The sequence below is a fragment of the Amblyomma mixtum genome, chromosome 7 (assembly GCF_055824585.1).
Source record: "Amblyomma mixtum isolate Tamu chromosome 7, ASM5582458v1, whole genome shotgun sequence".
In the NCBI taxonomy this organism is placed as follows: domain Eukaryota; kingdom Metazoa; phylum Arthropoda; class Arachnida; order Ixodida; family Ixodidae; genus Amblyomma; species Amblyomma mixtum.
Genome location: NC_143018.1, coordinates 13,653,896 through 13,676,455, shown reverse-complemented (window position 1 = coordinate 13,676,455; position 22,560 = coordinate 13,653,896). Strand labels below are relative to the sequence as shown.

Here is a 22,560-nt window from a genome sequence, read left to right as displayed (position 1 = left end):
CATCATCAGTGTTATCGTCTGCTTACCTTGCTGTTTACTTTAGCCGTCTTGTCACAGGCATAGGAAGCGAAAGTGCGTAACCTTCTCTACCCCAATTTTGGCTCCAACGTATCTTTTTTTTCCTTGATGCAGCCACTCGGACGAGAGTAGCCCGTAGGTACAGACGGGCACACTACGCCGTAAGCAAGACGTACGGACTCGCGTGTGCCAACTGACGAGCTGCGCAACTGTCGTGGTCAACGCGCCGCCGATACTTCGAACCTTCGGTAAGAACCTTTACTTGTCTGAACGCGACAAAACATAGGACGGTGAGTGGTATGCAACAAGGATAAAAGAAAAGGAAATGTAAAGAGCGAAGTTATCCGCTTCTACTTTTAGCGCTGTTCGCGATCAGGGTCGGTAGGTCAACGACATTCTGACAACTTCGCATTTATTCGCTACGTCGTGAGTTCGCATTGAGTGAAGAAAACGGAGATCACAGGATATCCATGCGTGTGAGGAGTGCTGTGGGTGGTTTTCACCAGCTCGGAGGCCTTTGCACCTTTCGACGATAGTACTTGCACATAGCTGGCAGGTTGTCAACCGATTGCTGAAGGCAAAAGAAAGTCCTGTCACATGTAAATACTCTCAGGGTCAGGCGGAGCTCAATGCGCAGTCACGGGAACAGATCAGTCTGCTTTGCCATGCAGAGTTTCTGTAGAATCGACTGTGGTTAAAAATTGTATTGTTTTCCTTTTTCATTATGTTCTAAACATCTCCAAGCCCTATGGCCGTATTCAGTTGCTCGTCTATATCGCAAAATTCAATTTGTTTCATTTGGTAAGATCGGTCGGTTATAATTTTGTCGTCACTGACTGGCCGATCGTTGGCTGATCCCTCAGTATGTCTCTTCTCATCAGAACAGGAAAAACTTTTGGCATTCGATTCTCGCGGCACGCTCCATCGCATCTCCAGTTTACGGTCGTCTTTAAGAGAAGGCTCATCACAACGTGTATAAAGGACGAAATCTTGTCGCACAGCTTCGCATATTCAACGAAAGGTCAACAGAAAAACGGATTTAATTTCTGGGGCCAGCTGTGCAGATATATATTCAGCTCAATGGCCTAAGCTCGACGTTCTGCCGTTTGTCACTGTCATCGAGATGGAGAGATCCTTTTCTTTAAACGTCCGTGACGGTGCTCTATCAACTAGCTCTGGATAAATTATGACCGGTAGTATATATACAGGTGTTGGAGGTGCTAGTGTATACGTACTACGTGGGACAGATCGCGCACGGTATAGGGCGTATAGGGGGATAATTAATTGGTTGCGAGTATACGGAGGCACTCACAGGCTTTTATGATTGCCTGTTTTGTTAGATCGTTTCCTCGGATTTTCCTCTATCGTAGAACTTTCGAGTTAAAAATTTCGCTGGGCTGAATAAAACAAAGCGAGCGCGTCTTCTTAGCGCACGGCGCTCCATATAATTTTCCGTTATTCGCAATGTTTCCGCTAACGTGCCTACTTTGCATGTACAGAACGTATGCGCAGCATTCGTGGTACGGGCGCGGGCGCGCGGTTATTTAGATGTTGTTCCCGCAAGTTGCCCAACGCATTTTCCTTGAATATAGTACATGACGTCCGCGGTTGCGAGGGGTTGGTACAATTAAAGGGCGCTTTTTTTTTTTTATCGTGCCCCGCGTTTTCCCTTTTGCTTGCGGGGCATTGTTTCCCCACACACAACGTTGGACGCGAACCAGCAATTTATTTATTTTTTTTTCCTCCGCCGTCTCGAAGCGTATGCGGCTGCTTTCCGTTTCCTTCATGTTGCAACACATACCTAGGTCGAGGGCAGGACATTTCAAGGGAAAAGAAACGTGTAATCGTCAACCACACGCACACAGTTATTTTGTCCTCACCCTGTGGTTTCGTGCATGATTCACTGCATGTGCATTATATAATGTTGAGCGACACAGAAGGAAATCCTTTCTTGAATCTGCACTGCCATTCGTAATTTTAACACTGATCAGACCTTGATTTTTTTTGTCAGAATGGCTACGCTTGAGTGGTGGCATGACAAAGTTGTTATTAAGGGCACATTTGTGACACATATAGCCGTCCAAGCTATATGGGTTATTTGCCAGGAGTGTACATACAAATACTTAGGTATTAGTCTGTTACAATTGGATGACTGTTAAAGAATGTACGTAGCTTAGTTCTATTGCAAAAGAAAGCAATACGAGCAATTGAAAATATTCCTTACTTGGAACACACTCAACCACTTTTCTATTAGATGCTACAAGCGAGCAGTTAAGCGAAAACTTGATACATTCCTAAGCCACGCAAACTTCGAGATCACACACAGCGTCTACCCCTTTTGTCATCAGGTACCCTGGAACATTCCTTTTTTGGCATATGTACTATGGTCAACAAAGAATTGCGCACACGTTACCAGGAATTCTTAAATGCTACCACTCGGGAGGCATAGATGTGAAAAGGCTTAAAAACAACCTCATTTTGCAGATATTCTTATGTCATAGTGAACATTTGTGATGCTAATGGCAATAATCAGTGTGGATAAGTTTTAACATAATTGTAATTATTAGTGTTCTAAGGGCACGATGAGGGACTATCTTATGGTACTACGTATGATGCTGCTGCCACTGAATAAACACAAAGAGCTGCAGTAGCCTCTGTGTGATTTGGCAGTTTCATAGTTGAGGAGAAGCGTACTCTGTATTGCAGTCTGGGTTTGGGCCTCCAGTTCGAATTCGGTTGCCCGAATTGACCTTCGCTGTATTGTGGAGACCAGGGTAGGCTGGCCTTAGGGTGGCCATGCATGAGCCGGCAGCTTTGTACACATTTATAATCACCATCTTCATCATCAGCCTAACTGCGCCCCTTACAGGGCAAAGGCCTCTCCCATATCTCCCCTATTAACCCTGTCCTGTGCCAGCTGTGGCCACCCTATCCCCGCAGACTACTTAATCCCATCCGCCCACCTAACTTTCTGGCGCCCCCTGCTACGCTTGCCTTCTCTTGGTATCCAGTCCGTTACTCCTAAGGATCATCGGTTATCTTGCCTTCACATTGAATGCCCTGCCCAAACCCATATATATATAGTCGTCTATCTTTCTTCTGTGGAATGGTGCATGTGAACGGATGACACTGACGGGGCAAAACCGGAAGAACCAGGCTAATACAGCTTGTGATATAAATGATGGGTGGCTGTCTGAAAAATAAAGTTGAAAGCATTCTGTGCTGTCGTTATTCTTGTTCTGTGCCCATATTCCCTTGTACTAGTGCCATGGCTCTTAATGAATACCCAGCTTGTCATTGTTACAGTCCTGTTTTGCAATTTTCAGTGTCAGTGCATGTCACTTATCGGTGTCTTTCTGTGTGCAATGTGTCACTTTCGCTGTGTATACTTTTTTAGCTCTTTTCTTTTGGCATAACTGCCTGCCGTAGTGCCCTTGCACATTACTTGTAGGTATGATAATAAATCAGTAATAAATGAACCATAAACTTGGATCTGCAGTGGTTTAATTCGGAGCGATTTTCTCCAGTATAGCATAAATTTTATGCAGTGTTATCTGAGTAAAAGTGATGGGCCATGTAGCATCAGTGAGAACAAGGGAACGAGTGCTACCAAAGGTGTCTATTTCATTGATGTGCCAGTTTTCTACTAGTTCTCCTATCCTACCCTTGATTATTTCTCATGCAGGTGCACATGTTGGTGCTTCGACATGCTTGACATATGTACTAGGTCATCATACATTGTGCTAGAGTTGTTTATTTCTTCACTTTCTTAAAGGAACTGTGGTGCCAAATTTTTTGTTTTGTGTTTTTCTTGCTTGGATTGGTGCATAAGACATAAGTATAAATACATCATCACATTCAATTCGCCCTATACCAAGTAAATAGTTTAGAACTAAATTTCTTTTGTTTTGTTTTGCTTTTGATTTAAACAGGCAAGTAGTAGCTATGAAATCAAGAGTTCAGTTTAGGATATGTGATGCGTTTAAAATAACACTGCAATAAATTGCTGCTTCACCGTTTTACTTCACTATTTTTTACACCAATTTGCCACCACGGTGGCTCAGTGGTTATGGCACTCGGCTGCTGACCCAAAAGACGTGGGTTTGATCCCGGCCATGGTAGTCGCATTTTGATGGAGGTGAAATGTGCGATGTCAATACACATTAAAAAACCCTAGGTGTTTGAAATTTCGGGAGCCCTTCGCTACGGCGTCCCTCATAGCCTGAGTTGCTTTGGGACGTTAAGCCCCCATAAACCATGATTCCATAAACCATCTTACACCAATTTGTTCCAAGAGTTATGATGACAACATATTAAGAAGCATCTGTAATATTTCTGCTTTGTATGCCTCACATAATCTGAACGGAACTTTCTATGCCTCACACAACCTGAACTGAACTTTGGCGTTATAGCTGTCTTGTTTTTTGAAAGCGAAACTAAAACAATGCGTGAAGAAATTCAGTTATAAATTATTTACAAGGTATAGGCAAATTCTACATCGCGATATATGCTTACTAATGCCTTGCACTTCATTACAAAGGTGTCTGTACTCCTTTAAACCGTGTGCTAATACTCCCACACTTACCCTGCTCACTTTCAAACTTAACAATTAACCATCTTTCCCTGAACAGAGTGCGGTTTTGTCGTGAACCGCTGGTTGGTGTCTTGGTGGTGGTTCTGCCATGTGGTTTGCCTTGGCGCGATCCTGTGCTCTGAGTCGATCAGCAGTCACGTTTAGGCTTGGTAGGTCTGCTGCCTTATATGACATGCACCATTTGTTTCTAAAATTCTGTGGAGCTGAGTGAGAGTGGAAGCCATGGCCAACTTTTTCTTGTGGCAGAAAACATCAGCAACTGTCGCTATCTGCTGCCTTGTGTGATGTACTTAATTCTTGCTCTTGCAAAAGCTTGCCTAAGGCAGTTTGGAATTTCTCGTGCGTGTAATATGAGCTTCGGCGTGTAGTGAGGGGAAAAGTTGCTGTCAGCAGTGTCAGCCATGCAGTGGGCATGCTCAGTAGCAGATGCAGCATTTTGTGCGGTTGAATTTCATGGTGTTCTGTTTGTGATCTATAAAGAGGGGATTTGTTCCACAATGGGGAACCCCAGCCAGATCCTTAGCTTTGTAATGCAGTTGTCTTTCCCAAATACTGATGATGCGAATAGTGCTGAATGAGAAAGAACAACTTTGTGAGCAGTTCCCAAAAAGGACACTTGCTCACCACTGTAACGATAGGAGGAGGAAGCTGAAAATGGGTTTGAAGCTTCAAAATAAACTGTGCCATTTACTGTTGTGTGCAGACGGTCACGCTGTGATTTGCAAAATGATTTATCTGTCGTGTATACTTTTTTGATTTGAAAATATCTCAGTCGGTGGCCAACCTGCCTCTTCCATTGCGTTAGCCTTATTCATTCATGCATCATTTTTCATGTTAACACAGTTTTGTGAATTTGGTCACCTGATGTTGGGTTTAGGAACATGAAGTTCACTGCATAGGAGCTGGCTGGTTCTTTCATTTTTCTATACTCATTATTACAGTGCTAGTTTTACAAGGGACGTCGGCTGGTTTCACGATGTTTGGTGTTTACACAGGTGCGTCTGTGCATATAGACCCCACCTCACGGCCACGACCTGTTGAAATCATACAGAGGCCAGTCCTGTCAATGTCCGTCCAGGTTTGGTGCCTTCAAGACAAGAAGGTGCTGAACTGTATGAGCTGTAGTGGCTTCATAGTTAGAATTCGTCCTTGTTGGTTAAAAGTGAATTCTAATTATGAAGCTCTTCAAGGCAGCCTGCGATAAAATAGTAGTAAACTTTGAGGTTAACTTGGGGAAACTTAGTGCTACTCGATGCATGCTGCCAGCAAAACACCATGATATGTCTTCAAGCCTGTGTTTATAGAAACAAAATTATAGGTGACTCAGTTCCGCTATTAAATGAAAAATTTAGCAATGGTAACAGACGTCCTTTCTTTTCTCATTGTTTCACACTTCTAGGTGTCATGGCCCAGGAACGCCTGAAAACGATCGTTGGCCACTTGAAAGGTGGTGGCATAAACAACGTCATCAGTATGTTTGAGGACAAAAACATTGTAAGTTCTCCTTGCTGTCTACCACACTTAAAAATCTTGCTACAAGGCAGCAAACGTAGCATAACCCCTTGCAGCAAGACGTCTATGTTTGTGGGGACCACCTTTCAACATTTTTTCTCGGAAGTGTGCAGCGTTGTTTGGGGGAAGTCAGTGATGCCGGCCACATGCAAACTCTCTTCTGTACAGAATGGAAAGGTCATTTCATGTTCAGAAATTAGAGACGCTTGTCCAAAGCAGGAAATAAGAGATGGATGTCGTCATGCTGCATGGCGCGCCCAGGAAGTGCTGTCTAATGGTGGTACTTTTCTTCTCTCACATAGTAGAGTGTTTTATTAAGGGACATGCAGCAGATCTTTTTTGTGGAAACAGCGTCGGATGATAAAGGAAATACTTAATTAGCCATAATTTTTTTTTTATATATATAAGCAAGGCTGCCAATCTGTGAGTGAGGAATTGTGTTGAATGCATGAATTTCCAAAATTTCTGGAGCCATTCATGTTATTTTTGTAAATAGGGGTCTTTCACGATACTAGAACATAATGTTCGTTTGAAAGGGATAAGGGATAAGGACAGTGCATTTAACTGGAAGTGATGTGTGGAGCCCCCTGGTGGGATGGTTGCCTTGCTGGACTTAAAGATGGACCTAGCGAGAGACTTTAAGTAAGACGTTAAGACATCAAAAGAGCAGAGTTCAAGTTGTTTAAATGCCAAGATGCGGATGATGATGGTTACAAACATGCAGGTTTTGTAACTGAAATATATTTTATTTATTTATTTTATTTATGTACATAATATTTATGTACATAAACAAACAAACAAACAAACAAACATACTGCAGACCATGGTTAGGTCCAAGCAGGAAGGGCAGGTGCACAAAAAGCAAAATTATAGCAACAAAAATACAACAATACAGCCAAGATAATGTAGTAAAAGAACAATACAGCAATGCAAGACAAAGCAGGAAAAATACATAATACGCAATATCAAAAAAGATGGCTGAGGAATGCGTCTGATTTTCAGGGTTGATTAGGTTCGGTTAATGAGTTCCAGTCGGATATGGTGCGTGTTCCAGTCGGATATGGTGCGTGTTATTGTTCAACAGGCTGGAAGGAGTCGAATGTGGCTGCGGTTATGAACTATTGGTACAGAAACAGTGTGAAGGACTTCTGAAAAATAGGTGCCTTTAAAAAAAATGGATGTTTCGGGATTCCATGGCTGTTGAAGGTTCAGAATGCACTGACTGGACGATGGCTTTCGGAATTTTGGACGTTGACAAAATGAAAGAAGATTTGCTTAAGAATTTGATGTGCTGGTTGCAGTGTAGAATTCAACAGCTCATTCAAACAGGCTGCGGCTGTCATATTGGAGGACATACCTCTTGTATCGTACTGATTGCTTCCCTCTATTCCGTGAAATGGCATTTTTTTTTCCTTGCCCCATGTTGAGGTGTTGCATTCCTGACCTTTCCTGCAGCTGGAGGAGGTCAACAAGAAGATCGAAGCGGCCCAGTCGAAAGGGGGCTTCCGCTTCACCCTCGACAGCTGTCGCCTCTCGGATGATCAGAGGCGCTTCTACGAGGACAATGGCTTCATCGTCATACGCAACCTGGTTCCTCAGCGAGACCTCGAAACCTACAAGTGTGTACTAGTCCTAACCTCCTGATGATTAGACTGCACCTTGTGTGACCTGTGTGTACCACATGGCATGTCTATTAAGGCAAAAGCCTTTAACGGCTCATACTGTAATTCGTTAACAAAGCATGTCACACGCGTTTAACTCGGGAACTGAAAAAGATAGGAGGAAAAAATTAACCTAGAAGCCAAGTTTGATAACTCTAGATTAATTAGTTAATTAGTTATAGGCAAAAATGTCGAAATTGCATCAAAATAGCGTGGACTTCGATATAGCCTTGAGAACGGTGTGACATCACATCCACCGGAAGTCGTCGTAGCATAGTGAAAATTGTCACAGAATGGTCGGAAGAACGACGGATTTTTGTCAAATTAGATGGAAAAATGTGTAATTAAGGGTAATTAACACTTAGGATCCCCGAAAGATGTATAATTTGGGTACCGATATAGCCACGGGAACGGTGTGACGTCCCATTCACCGGAAGTCGTCACGGCATAGTGTCCTCGGCTTTTGCCTTTGAACACTTTAGTTGCCAAAGTGTCCTCGCAATTTTTTTTCTTAGTCTGAGTGGTTTTGGTCAACAGACACCACTACCGAGTTTGAGCATGCAAAAACTTCACACCTGCCACTGCGCTTAGCAATGTGCAGTGCAGAGATTTATGCTGTTGTGTGAACTGTAGTGCTTTAAACTGCAGTAACCTGCCTTGTAAATACCTCTTTGTGCATGGCGTTTAACATAACGGTCAAGTTTTTTTTTTTTTTTTTCAGCCTCATAAGAGCATTGATACTTTTCATGCTTCATGTAATGACATCACTCTTAGGTTGTGTTTTCCTGGCTTGCTGTGAAATTCAGCCATTCTTTTATTTCAGTAATTTTATTCAAACAGTATAGGTAGCACATTTAACACGTGAATGTGGGTGGCTGTTTAGGTAAGTTGTGGGGCTTTTCTTTTCTTTGTTGTATTTTGTATTGTGCCCTTCCTGTGATGACCCCGACTGGGACTGGTAGTATTTCTAAATAAATAAATAAAGACATCTTTTTGTTGGAAATTGGTCCTTTTACTACACTAGCTCTAGGGGTTGTAGCTATATGTCATTTTGATGCCAAGTAGATCTCGGTGTCTGATCAGAGTTGTGCCTTGGTAACGCATGCATAAACAGTATGGGCAACTCCGAGGAATATGTTTCAGTTATTTGCCCTTATGCCATGTGGGTAACCAAGAAGTGCTCAACTGTAATGGTATTGCTCATACTTGGCAGCCTGATGCAGAACCTTGCTCACACATTGGGCATATTGTTTTCAGACTTTGTTGCATTGGTGTAAACTTATCATGTCTGGTTGGATGAATAGTACAAATTTGTAAATTGAGGATTTCACTTTTGTAGCCTTTTCAGAGGCAAATGGGCAAAAGCTTACCGATTCAGCAAACAAACAACATGTGGCCTTTACCACATGAGTTTAGCCATGACACAGCTGGACCACCGCTTCTGTTTTTAAGGTTTACCTACGGTCACTCTCAGGACATTAGCCAATGATGTAATTAAAGGCAGAGAAGCGAAAAAGTGTACATATTAAGTATACTTTCTGCCTGAGCATGCATTGTGTCATTCTACAATAATTTTTACAAAGTTTTTCTGCAACTTGCTAATCTACTTTCTCTCTGGCTCAATAGTGTTGCCTGTTTCTTAGAAGCCCTTAGTGGCTAATTACTGTGAGCAGATACTGAGATCTGTGGCAGTTCATTGAAGTTTCATATTCTGGTATTAAAGATGGAATTTTAAGGCAGCAAATGCAATGCTTATATATAGCAAGACAAGGCCTGGAAAAGGCACAGCTAATTGCCAGCTAATTTGCTAATTAATTAGAAAACTGCCCTGTATTGTATGTACAGTCTCAATGTGCAATGTTTTCACATTGTTTTTGAGGTGTGTAAAGCTCTTGCCAATGATCCACTATGAACTCAGTGTCATTGAGCCACCACACTATTGTCCATGGAGGCTAACGAAGAATTTTGAAAATAAATTCAGGACAGTGTAGATAGCTATTAAAGGAATAATGCTAGTGGTCGAGAGCAATGTGAATTAGGGAAAACATTTGAGGTAATAGTATTCTGACAGAAATAAAGTGGGGGGGGAGGTGGACCTATGTGGGACAGGTAATACGAAGAACAGGTAACCACCGATCAGTGGTTTGCCAGGGTAACTGAGTAGCTTTCAAGGGAAGAATGACATAGCAGGGGTCAACCGAAAGTCAAATGGAGTGACGTAGTTGGGAGGCCTGCTGGAATAGGGTGGCTGCAGCCTTTGTGGGCCGAGGATAATTGGAGAGCATTGGGAGAGGTTTTTATCTTGCCGTGGGTATAATCTGTCTGATGATTACTACTGTCCATCCCATCCAGGGCGCGGTTCCAGGAAATTGCTGACGGAAAGGTGAAGGTGCCAGGGCTGGTGGTGATGAAAGACATCACCAAGAGAGAGGCAGACCACAGCGAGTACGTGGTCAACAAGCTGCAGGAACTGTACATGGATGACGTGCTTTTCAGCTACTGCACATTGCCTCAGGTCAGTGATGAGGTCCCCACTGTTATGTCCACATTTGGCACCAATGCATCTAGCACCTTGGTACAGAAAGCATTCCTGTCCAGGCATTTATGCTTGTTTAGAACTGCCAGACATAGAGATTGTCTTCAATGTGCTGGCAATTTGGTGCTCCTTTTCGCTAAATGGCAGTTAGTAATAAATCTGTTTAGCATCTCAGTACCGCGCGTTTAATTTTCTTTTCTTCCAGAGTTTGTCCTGTGGAATCATTTTCTTTTAAAATGTTGTTTATTGCTGTGGGGGCAGCAGAACAGCCCTGCTATCTGCAGGACTCTTGTAGTTAGTACTTGGTATAGATGCTGTACCTCATTATGGTACCGCTCATGAGCAATGGACAGTACTGGAGCCTGTTTGGATATAGTCGTTGAACAACTGTTGCAGAATGGCTGCGACTATTGTACCTTGAACCTTTGGCATGCGCATGTGGCCCTGAATAAGTGTTTCTCCTGTAGATCCTGGACTATGCCAACTCATTCTGTGGGCCCAACTTGACTGCAGTGCACACCATGCTTATCAACAAGCCACCGGATACGGGTAAGCTTTACTTACACTGTGGCACCTATCAGTGGCGCAGGTGGAACTACAGCAAAGATTAACCGACAGTGCCAGATCTGTGCAGCCATATGAATTAACCTAAATGCATGTTGTTGCCCCATGCCCATGGGCGTCCGGAGGGGGGGGCAAGGGGGGGCGGCTGCACCCCCCTGGAAAATCACTCACTCGAACCGTGAGTGATGGCCGCACGCCAGGGGCGGTGGTGCGCTCAGTCAAAAGGGTAAAAGCAGCCCCGCATGGTCACATCTGCGAAATGCCGCGTCCGGGCGTGCGTCGTTCCGCCGTTTTCAAACCACGCCATCGTTAGCTCTACTGAAGGGCGACCTGTTCCAGACATACAGCGGCACCGGCGAGCATGTGTTTCGAGCCGCCTTGAGATGGGTGTCTGTTTCTTTGATCTCTAGAGAGATAGCGACACGGAGGCAGACAGTGCACGGGGCATCTTGTTTTCGCCTATCGTTACGCCGGTCACCGATGAATTCTTAAGGAGGGAAGGTAAAATCAGCCGTGTCCACCCCCGCTTTGTCGGGCTGCTCAGGGGCAAGCGGGCGATGAGTTGGCGCCGCCGCCGCTCGCTGTCTCCTCCGATCCACGGGTAGCGCAGTTCGGTAGAAGCGCCGCTTTCAGAATCTCCGGCAAAGGGGATTAGCTGCTTTTGTTCACGGCGACGCAGTCTCCCGAGGCGCCCCCACACCAGCGTTCTTTGCGTCTTCTGCGAAAACCAGCGCCTTTGGTCAACGCAGCCCGATGGCGCCTGCCTGGCTCGCCTGTCACCTCTGGCTGGGCCTCAAACCACAACAGCGCCCATGTACTGTGCGTGTCAGTGCATGGTAAAGAGACCCAGGTGGTCGACATTACCCGGAACTCTGTACTACTCCATCCCTCATAGCCTGAGTCGTTTTGGGGCTCTGAACCCCATAAAAACACAAAAACAAATTTTCCGACTGGAGTGGCGAGTGTCCCTTCCCCTCGGAAGTTGCGCGGCGTTCCTTTCACCCCCAAAGTGCGCATTCGGGGATACTGCGGCAAGTAAGCCCTTGCACGTGTGCGCGCCTCTGTGTTTGTGCTTGGGTGTTTTTAGCGGCCGGTTGTCAGCGAAGCTGAGAACAACCAAGACAGCGGACGAGAAAACGACGAGCGGAGAGCAGTGTGTGTGCGGTTGCTCGACTGTGCGGATGCGCAAGCAAGATGGAGCGAGGTGTATGAAGCTGCGAGCGTGAATTTATCTTGTAAATAAGTTTTCGTTGTATATATAGTCATCTTTTGTTTTCAACGTACGCGTTCAACAGTTTTTCCAATCAATGTGTATGATGAGTGTGCACCGAGAGCGTGTAATGAAGCACAGAAGTGAATTTATCACACGTGTAATTACGCAATTCGCCCAGAAAAATCCGAGGCGCCTACAGTTGCTGTTCAAGGAAGACTGACTGAGTGACTGTAGTTGCGTGTTTGTGAACATATTGTGCTGTGTGCTGGTCATCAATCCGGGTGAGTCGAGAACCCGTATGCAGCAAGACTGAGCACTCTTCTCCACGAAGTGATATAGCATCTTTTTGCATTTTTATTAATTTTAGTTGTTTCTTCGTTGATAAACTCCAATGTACCTCTCCTAGCCGCGCTTTAATTTGCTGTTTGTAATTTTTCTTTCATGTGTGCATTTTGTTTAATTTTTATTTATATATAAATAAATAAATTTACTCCGCAAATAGCGCCTTTCTGCTACGAACATACCCCCCCGGGGCACCAACGGGGCCCCCCCCTGCAAAAAATTCTGCGGACGCCCTTGCCCATGCCCACTTTTATGACACAGTGGCCGTCGCGGTGACCCGAAAGACGCGGGTTCGATCCCGGCAGCGGCGGCTGAATTTCAGTAGAGGCGAAATTCTAGAGGCCCGTGTATATACTGTGCGATGTTAGTGCACGTTAAAGAACCCCAGGTGGTCGTAATTTCCGGAGCCCTTCACTACGGCGTCCCTCATAGCCTGAGTCACTTTGGGATGTTGCACCCCCATAAACTAAACTAAATTGAACTTTTATGACACAAAAAGGAAAGGAGGTCCTGAAATAGGTACTTCTTTGTTGATCATAAGAATGGAACTGGTAGGACACTTTGCAAAGGGTGTCATTCTGAAAGAATTGTTCTCTGAGTGTGCAAAAGAAAATGGAAAAAATAAAATCGCTGCTTATAACATTACTATCAGCTTCCCTGAACACAAATCCTGCCCTTGATATTTGGTGGCACCAACTAAATAGTATTTCCTTGTATTTAAAGTGGGATACAGCTTTAAAATTCCCCCAAAATGGCCAAGAAATTGATTTTTTGATTGTATGGCACCTCTTCTACGCTGTCCTGAAGTTTCATTGCTGAAATCGACTGGAAAGTACTCTGAAATGTTTCATGAGCCGTGGCGGCCCAGCATTGCAGGGAACTGCTCAAACAATGGCTGTTTTTCTCTGTTACGGTTTTCTGCCCAGATACCCAGCTTTCAGAACAGATTTCTCCACTAATCTTGATCCATTTTGATGCCGTTTGTTCAGGATTCCCTAGTTGGTCATCAGACCCAGTGAGTGGGATTAGGTTTGGGTTGTACATATGGGATAGCTTAGCACCACCAGCCAGAGTGGAGTGATCGCCGCAGTGCAGGCGTTATGGAAGTGGAATGAGAAAAGTGCTAGTTTTAGAATGAAGAAGAAATGGAGTGCAAGCTTTGTTTGTCGCTTCCAAGAGGCAGCTCACCTATTTGCTGCCCTCACCACTGTCTCTTAGTTAATATGGGAACTGAACTGCTAACTTGTCCCTTCGTGCAGGTGCTCTCACGTCGCGTCACCCACTGCACCAGGACCTGTACTACTTTCCATTCCGGCCAGCAGACCGCATTGTGTGTGCATGGACAGCATTGGAAAAGGTGACACGTGAGAACGGCTGCCTCGTGGCTATCCCTGGATCACACCATGGAGAGCTGTTGGAGCACGGCTACCCCGAATGGGAGGTATGCTGCCACGAGTGCCCACTTGATCATTTTCTTTTGTGGTGGATGGTTATAACTGTTTCAAGGAGTTGGCTTGATACGTGCTTGTCGGATGCTTGTTCGTTTGGTCAGTACGTTAAGGAAAACAAATCAGTTTCTATGCCTACCTCGCCAAGAGTAGGGTACTTTTAAGAGTGCTAAGTTGCCCAGTTCCATTTCATTGTGACTGGGTCAGCATTGCACATTGTTGACTCATTTTCAACCCTTTCCATGAAATAGCAAGCAAGAAATATGCCACATGGTGGTGTATAGGAAAATATGCCAGAGAGGTTGAGAGCTTTCTTGATCTGTTTTAAACTTGATGTGTCATCCTGTTGAAAATCTTTTCCTTCGTAATTTTGCGGCCGCACATGCTGTCAACATGTCTAGCCAACCCTTGTTTAACGTTTTCACTAACCCTAGGGAACATTTTGGTGTTGCTGATGACGCGGCATAAATCTGAAGATTGAGAGCATTCCAGTATAGCATCTTATGGCATTTAATGGCTGCTTTTCAGCATACTAAATAAACACCTGAGTGAATCTTTGAGCTGCTCTCGGTTTATGTAATCATCTTGCATTGTAAGTGTCTGCCTTCAGTGTGTGCTGTTCAGGTGGGCAGATGTATCGTTGCCCGCCTGCCCTACGCACGGCCGCGCCGCGCTTTACTTCGGTTTTCATACCCCATTTCTTTGTTGTTGAGGCATGTTAAAACTGGTTACACTGCTGGTCAACAATGATAACCGCAGCGCTGAGCCAATGTACAGAGAACATATTTTCCATGGTTTGATTCACACATACATCCTTCTCATTACTTTCTGTCTAAAAGAGATATTTTTCAAAATACGCTATATATCCATGCTACAGCATTCCGTAAAATACAGATGTGTGCCGACACACCAGAGGTGTTAGGTTTCTCTTAAACGATGCAGCTGACATTTTCAGCACATCATTTTGATGCATCATTCACGCAATACATGTGCGATCATTCCGTGCATACTGTTCGCGCATTAAATAAGGATCATTCTGTGCACAGTGAGGGCACGCAATTGAATGCATGCACAATGCGCCTTACAGTCGTAGATAATTGCAAAAAATTGTTTAGTGTTTATGTGACAACGTAAAAGCAAACTACTGTAACGCAATGGCCTTCACTGTTCATGCTAATATATGTGACACCAATAGAATTCAGTCAACATAAGGTTGCGTAATCGGTTCCCACGATGTGCTGACTCTTCTGCAGACCAAACATGATGACTGCTTCGTCAACAGCAGTGGCTAAACTATAGTTCATGATCCACAGGGTTGAAATGAGTGGTGGTGCCCGAGAAAGCTAGCGCAGATAGAAGTTCCCGTTGTATCCGTGTGGGTCTCGCTGCACTCTTCGCTATTTCAAAGGTCATGAGCGCGTAACCAAACACCACCGTAGCTGTTGCAGCACTGACATCACTAACACACGAAGGAACATGACGCCATAGTGTCTGTGACCAGCGCTGCAAAGCAGGCGACAGTGCCTGAGATAACGCGATTGATGGTGTTCGCGAAACTTGATTTAGGTTTGGTTTATTGGGGTTTAACATCCCAAAGCAACTCAGGCTATGAGGGACGCCGTAGTGAAGGGCTCCAGAAATTCATTCGCGAATTCGTGTGCGAAACTTGCAAACGATGAGCAGCGGATACAACGGCTGCGCGGGTCAGAAATTCAAAAGCAATAGAGAAAGATCTTTTCTCCTTTCAGAAACTTCTTGCGGTTAGATCTTGTTTTTATCACAGACGCTAGCGTCAATTTTTCCTTCAGTTACGTTCATACCGGATGGCGGACCAGTTACGGCTAGAGCGGAGGTTTCTCGAATCAGCTGGGATAGAAGTTGCTCATGCTTTCTCCCCCTTGGTTACAACCTAGGTTCCGTACCGCTATAATGAAGCAGTAGCTTTAGCAAAGAAATCATGGGGCCCCTTTGACTTCATTTATTCTATGATTCAGCAGTGTATGTATACGAAAACTACACAGTATTAGTAATGGCAGAGAAAAACGGAAGGGCGTGGCTGTATACCTTACAACATCTCACAATCTTTAATTTTTTCTTTTTCCTTTCTTTCGCTGTTTACTAGGGTGGTGTGAACAAGATGTACCATGGAGTCAAAGGCCTGGCAGACAGCGTATTCGACAAGCGTGTCTACTTGGAAATGGAGGCTGGTGACACAGTCTTTTTCCATCCAGTTCTCATCCATGGGTCAGGTGCTAACAGGACCCAGGGATTTCGCAAGGTGCGTATTCTGGGATTCTGCATTTCAATGCATTTGCAATTTCGTTTTCCTCTCTGCAAGGCTCGTGACAAACAGTGTGTGCAATGCGAATTGGGAGTTTCCAAGCCTAGTACAGTTTGGACGTGATCGTGACACTTCGATCTTGGTTCTAAACACTGAATTTCTCGTTGGTGGCCATCCGGGTCTCTCACTGCATGGATGAGACAGCATGTCAGTTTAACCCCTTTTTATGGTACAAGCTGTGTGCATGTCTCACATGTGTACTAATAGTAAAATTTCACTCAGAATGACTGTAGGGATTGAATGACATCACTTTCAAGCCAGTTCGACTACTGGTTTTGTAGAAAAAAGGGGTATGCACAAAAAAAACCTTGAAAAGGACCTCAATTGTGGTACGTATTCATACCTCAGACTTTTGAACGTATTAGACAAATTATATTAGAATTGAAAATTGCTTCAAGAAGTATTATGGAAAAGAATCAAAATCTCAACACTTTTAAAAATTTTTTTTTCTCCTAACATGGGTCTTGTTGAATTGTACACCCAAGCTTGTAAAAACACACAGAACACCTAGGAGGCCTAATAGTGAAATACAAAAACATACTCAATGGCTTGTTTGATAGTTCGCTAGTTTTTCCTATGCTAAAATATGGCATCTAGGTGGGTAAACTGTACTTTTTCTATGCAGTCGGCCAGGTAAGCCTGCATTGAAAGGTCTCCGTTGTGAAGTATATGCTACAAAAAACAGTTTATTGTTTTTGCCACTAATTACTAGCTGGCAGGAGTTCTGATGGAAAGCCAACCTTTTCCGAAAGCAGAAATGGCAAGAACACATAATGTTGCTCTTGTGATGGGTGCATTTAATGCCCCCACTTTTCTCACTGAAATGTAGTTGAGAGTAGTAGTTAGAACTGCATCATCATACCTGAGAACCAACGAAGGGTGGAAGCAGTTATGAAGTTTGTGGTGCTACGTATTTTTTTGTTGTTGTTGTCATGTCTGATGCATGCAGTTTCTTGTATACTTGGTGCATTCACAATGCCCCCTTTTTTTCTTTAATTTACTCCCGTCATCAGGCCATCTCGTGTCACTATGCTGCCTCAGAGTGCCACTACATTGACGTCGAAGGCTCTGTCCAGGATCCCATCGCTGAGGAAGTGCTTGAAATATTCCGCAAGCGTTTTCCGAATATCGCTGTCAAGAACTACGCAGTGAGTACAAGACTGCAGCGTACAATGGATTGAACGCGGAGTGCACTATTGAAATCATGTCCTGTCTAGACAGGAATGTAATTGAGCTGTTGTAGATGCATTAGGCCGTTCTACAAGTACCTTGTGATGCCTTGTTTGTCGGTGAAAGTAGCTGGAGTGATTTGCCCATTTTCACTTTTGTCAGCGCAAAAGAAATAAGCAAGGTCTTTGCATTACCTGAAGTGTGACAGAGATTAGAAGATTCAAGTGAGGTCAAGATCTAGAGAAGAGAAGCTGTTCTACCCCGATAAGTTTCGCTTTGCAAGGAACTTTAGTTATATCTCAATGAAATTGAACGTGTGGTCATGCAGCTAAGGCCACATGCTGGAGAGTTCCTATGGACTTTCATTGCGATAGCTGGCCACTCTTATTATGCAGCTGACAGGTGTGCGTGTTGTATGTCATCATGCAGCAATCAAGGTGGTGTCAATGTCACCATGTGTTTGCTGCGGACTGCAGAGCTTGATGATTAGGCTGGCTTTTTTCCACTGTGGTGATCTGTTGGTGAATCCAAGTTCACAAGGTTGAATCACCTTGTCATATTTTGTGAATAAAAGAGTAGTTTTTGACTGTTACGTGCATTATTTTGCCAGGCACTTCAGATGCTTGCACAAACTGTGATTGGTACAATGATAACATCATGCCTTTCATAATCTACCGTTATTACCGGTACACAGTCTGCCCCCTGTGCACAGTCTGCAGGGCTCATTCTGGCTGGGGAAAGAATTTTTCGCTACATTGGTTGCACTCGCTGTATAGTTTGCACTCGCTGTACATAAAATCGCACTGGGCATTTTAGGCTATATTGGGCAATGTTTAAAAAGAAAATGCTGTTTTCTCAGGCAAAAAGATCAACAAATTGACATAACTGGTACTGAACAGTCAACGTCATACATTTTGCACTGGGATTGGACTTTCAGTAATGCAGCACAACATGTTTAGCCTGTGGGCTATACAAAGGAACTTATAGTACACATGCGGTCACTTGAAACCGTGTGCAGGAATCTGAACTTTTCTGGTTCTTTTTTTTTTCCAGGATGTGTGGAAGCTGAGGGCACGCCATGTTCGAGGCAAGGAAGGAAACCTCTGACTGTCTGGAAGTTGAATACACAGTAGTTTTGGCGTTCCTCATCGCAAAGACAGAAGAAAAAGGCTGCTCAACAACTTGCACTCAAAGAAGCAGTTCGGTTTAGCTTATTTAATTTCGTACACTATTCACAACTAACGAGATTTTATCGTATTTTGGAACATTTATGAGGATGGAACTGGCTTTGTGTATGTTTTTTTTTATATCTCATGTTGTTCTCTCTCTGAATTTAATGTTACAAGCACCCCGAAATAATTTATTTTTCGATTGAGTGTCGTGTTTACCTGTCCACCTACTATCAAACATCTCAGATAAATAGTTTTGCTTCAATGGCTATGTACAAGAAGTTACTTTGTCGAGTTGTATGTGTTGGTGTAGCATTTGTGACAGTACCTACCCAAATTTTCAAACAATTCACTGCCTTTAAAAAAAGATAAGTAAAAAGATCAACAGATCCATATAATTGTTATTGAACAGCAATGCCATACATTTTGGACTGGGATTGAACATTCACTAATGCAGCATAACACTGCATTTCCAGGTGTTTTCAAGGGCCTCTTCCAATTTGTATATTAAGTCAGATAACTTCATAACAGAGCATCACGCAAACTGAAAGAGCTCCTTCGATAATGTGAAGGCAGGTAAAGCAGGCTAAGAGTATCATCTTGTGCGAGATGTTTTGCTTAAGTTTCATTTCTGGTTGTTGAACTTTGAAAAAAGCGCAGGTGTGCAAGTCCTATTCGTAACAAGAAAGGTAGTGACATTTCTGACATGGGAATCTTGGCACAGCAGCCTGAATGACGCAGCCAGCTTGCTTTAGGTTCTGTTGTTGTTTTAACAGAGGTTGGACTGCAACATGGGAACGTTCAGGTGGACGAGGAAGTACATGCTACTTACTGAACATGTGTGTGCACCACATGAAAGAGCACACCTAAAAATATTGCTTAATGTGATGAGACAAGCACTGTTGCCAATGTGCCTTTTTCTTTCAGTTTTACTGGTGTCCACTTGAGAGGTGTGAAAGCGTATTCAAAGCCACAAAAATGTGATTGTGGTAAAATTCCGTGGCTTGTTGTGCAATTTCATATGTTATGTTCTGTCAGGTAAGCAGTTTGCAGAAATTTCTTGCACCGCGAAAGATTTGCAGTACAATGTATCGAGGTAAAGAAATGACCAGCTTTAGGAAAGTCTACATTTATGCAATGCGCTACATTTTGAGAGTGTAGTAGTCCACTACTGGGCGTTTTTCATGGCAGGATGTGCGAGTGTCTCAGAACGTGTGCAAGAGTATTAAGGCCAGGCTATAGGAACACACCACTCCAAATGATGTGCAAATTGCAGCAGGGCTTTGTGCAGTGGTTTCTTGCATGTCACAAATCTCCTCGCAAGCGGTGATGTTCGATGCTGTGACCAAAATTTCCCTAGTTCAAGCCCTTTTTCCTTGCAACCGACAATTTTGGCTCCCAAAATTCCCTGTAACTTCATATAAATTCCCTTTCTGCCAAATTGTACCCATCAAATTCCCTGAAGGGAAAATTTCCTAAATGGAACATTGGTGCATACTAATAACCTGGTCCCATTTTACGAAAACTCATATCACGAACTCTGCCAAGTAAGTGCAGTGTGTTTTGTGAGCTCATTGCGGTGCATTTTGCTGTCGGCAAGACTCTTAAACATTGCACATCAGTCAAGGCAAAGGCAAACTGTGAAATTAAAAATGGTAGCTAGTTTAGCAAATCTGCCCAAAGCATAAATCTTTACATTTGCTCTGCAACAGCTTAGGATGCCAGTTTTAAACTGCATGAATTCCTCTCGGTTTTAGTTTTCTGTTTTATGGTACAATTCTTGCAGTACAATGGTAGGTATTGTACTAGGCTTTTTTTTTCAAGTTATATGTGACGTCAAAGCATTATTTTACGCTGGCACAATCTGAATTTTAACATTTTACAGACTAACCTTAAGCTTATGCTGTCCACTAGAGAGTATTAAAAACTGAGCTTGGTGCCACATTTATGCCATGCTGAGAAGTTGTCGGTAGGCAAGATGTGTTCTTTCACGACTGTGGGCTGACAGTTTTTATGCAAGTTCCTCAAGAAGTTCTTGAGTATGTATGCGCAATGAAGTGAAGTAAGCATATTTACTGCTTTAAACAGCAATAAAGGATTTTATTTTTTCATGTTTACTTCTTCTTACGTTCGGGCCATCTACATCAACCTGAAAAAGAAAAAAATGCGCATTGTGCTTGATGTTGTTTGCAACAAATGCAGCACTTATCAACGTTGCTTTTCCAACAGTCAGCTCCAATGGTTGTACAAAGACATCATAGTCACTTAAAGGGGAATAAGGACCAGATTTTTGCTTCTAAGTTACCTACTTTCAAATGATGTGCTAGACATTAGTATGCACGGATCACCTCACAATATTTCCCTACGGCCATTAAATAATTTATCAATGAATTTCTTCTTCATGCTGTTTTGGTTTGAACAAATGAGCAACGGCTATGACATACAAGGAGTGTTTAGGTCATGTGAGGCATGAAAATAACTGCATACAGCCGCTGAAGAGTACTTTAATTCATTTTTAATTCATTACAATGCTTAAGTCTGCCTACTTCAAGAGCTGGAATGATGACAAATGACTTATCAGCAGTTATGCAGCAGTTTATTTCATGCTTCCCGTGACCTAACACCACCTTTGACATAATCATCATTCGGTTGATGAAACTGGAACAGCATGAGAGAAGAAATTAAATTATAAACTGAATTAGTATTTGTAGGCAAATACCACATGGTGATCGTTGAATTCTAATGTCTTGTGCATCATTACAGAGAAGAAAACAGGCAACTAAAGTTAGGTGTCTATATAGTCATTTAAGGTTAAAATAAACCTGCAATAAGTAATAAAGCAGTGATACTGTTTTGTTTACCCACATCTCGTAACAACCTATAGACTATCAGCGATATAGTCATTACGTAGAACACAAATGCTGCAAAGGAGCATTTTGCATGTGTTTTTGCACAACAAGAACTGGTCTTTAAATCGCGCGTCGTTGTAAAAACCAACATGCGGACATCCCTCTGCATATTTGAAGGTAGTATAAATTCAGTTGCCTGGAATATACAGAACCCTATCTGAGTGGACAACTCGCACGCACGTTACAATCTTCTCTTTATGCCGTGACAAGACCGTTCACTATTTGTTTGGAGTTGCAGCATTATGACCTTGCCCAGCAAGACATTTGCGAGCATGTGCACAGGTCCAGAACTAGAGGAAATTGCCGTGCTGAAATTAAGGTACTTTTCGTGCATTCTTAAGTTTCCCATGAGCTCATTACTTAAAACTCTCAGTACTGCTCCAGAGTGACAGAACGAGGTAATACTTCTACTGCCAAGCGGCAATTATGTCATAAGAAGCCTAAACAGTCGTGAAGCTGATGTGAAACCACCCCCTCCCCCTTACAACCGCAAGAGAGCAGCTGACCCGCTCAGCTCCTCGGAGCGGGCTATCGCATTCTTGCGCGCTGCGCTCTAGCCGCTCACCTAGTGTCTCCTACGTCCTACACGACGGCTGCGGCAGCCGCGACTTGGACATATCAGCGTGGATGTCGTAGAAGCTGTACGGGTTGTGCTCGAAGTATTCTTTAACCTTGTAACCTTGTGTCGCCCCGCTCACATTCGCCGTCTGCTGCGGGGAGGCTGCAGAGGGAGCTTTGGCCGCCGGTGGTGGCGACGGCGGGGACGGTTGTTTTGCGCCCTGCGTGTTTTTAGGGCCTTGTCCCGCCGACGACAGGAATCGCGTGCCGTTCGAAGCGACGCCGCTCAAATTCGCGGGTTGAAACCGCAAGAGGCAGAAAAATTTCTGACCGGTGAAGGCCGCCATTTTGACCGTGAACGACTTCGACTGGCTGAAGCTGCTGAAGCTTCGGCTACTTCGGCTCCTCATTAGTTTTTTTCTTCTATATAATTTGACAAAATGTTGTAATTATAACGTTTATTTTAACCTAAAAATTACTGCAAGTTTTTATTTGCAAACATATATTATGCTTTGTTGACAAGCA

At 43.6% G+C, this 22,560-nt stretch overlaps 2 protein-coding genes across 3 annotated transcripts; one reads left to right on the top strand and one right to left on the bottom strand.

The window, feature by feature from the left end:
- Window positions 1-20,679, top strand: LOC149335069 (putative phytanoyl-CoA dioxygenase). 2 transcript variants are annotated; one of them, XM_089551752.1, is made up of 11 exons: window positions 1-72; window positions 133-266; window positions 4,650-4,761; window positions 6,012-6,106; window positions 7,580-7,743; window positions 10,138-10,300; window positions 10,789-10,870; window positions 13,700-13,881; window positions 16,011-16,166; window positions 17,243-17,377; window positions 18,453-20,679. In XM_089551752.1, exons 3-11 carry the CDS (start codon window positions 4,701-4,703, stop codon window positions 18,504-18,506), a joined length of 1,092 nt encoding a protein of 363 aa, XP_089407878.1. In that variant the 5' UTR covers window positions 1-72; window positions 133-266; window positions 4,650-4,700; the 3' UTR covers window positions 18,507-20,679. The 2 variants fall into 2 exon arrangements, with proteins under 2 accessions (XP_089407878.1, XP_089407879.1); XM_089551753.1 differs by lacking the exon at window positions 4,650-4,761 and having other exon boundaries at window positions 21-266.
- On the bottom strand, window positions 20,640-22,396 carry NdufV3 (NADH:ubiquinone oxidoreductase subunit V3). Its single transcript, XM_089551754.1, has 2 exons — window positions 22,043-22,396; window positions 20,640-20,717 (listed from the first exon to the last, which is right to left on the bottom strand). The coding sequence occupies exon 1, from the start codon at window positions 22,380-22,382 to the stop codon at window positions 22,053-22,055; it is 330 nt and encodes a 109-aa protein (XP_089407880.1). The 5' UTR covers window positions 22,383-22,396; the 3' UTR covers window positions 20,640-20,717; window positions 22,043-22,052.
- Between the last annotated feature and the right edge of the window lie 164 nt (window positions 22,397-22,560).

Bases quoted from the DNA above. Each gene is read 5' to 3' on its own strand.
- LOC149335069 (XM_089551752.1), top strand. From the start codon at position 4,701: ATGTGGTTTGCCTTGGCGCGATCCTGTGCTCTGAGTCGATCAGCAGTC. The intron at 13,882-16,010 runs GTATGCTGCCAC...GCTGTTTACTAG, and splicing joins ACGGCTACCCCGAATGGGAG to GGTGGTGTGAACAAGATGTA. The intron at 16,167-17,242 runs GTGCGTATTCTG...TCCCGTCATCAG, and splicing joins GGACCCAGGGATTTCGCAAG to GCCATCTCGTGTCACTATGC.
- NdufV3 (XM_089551754.1), bottom strand. From the start codon at position 22,382: ATGGCGGCCTTCACCGGTCAGAAATTTTTCTGCCTCTTGCGGTTTCAA.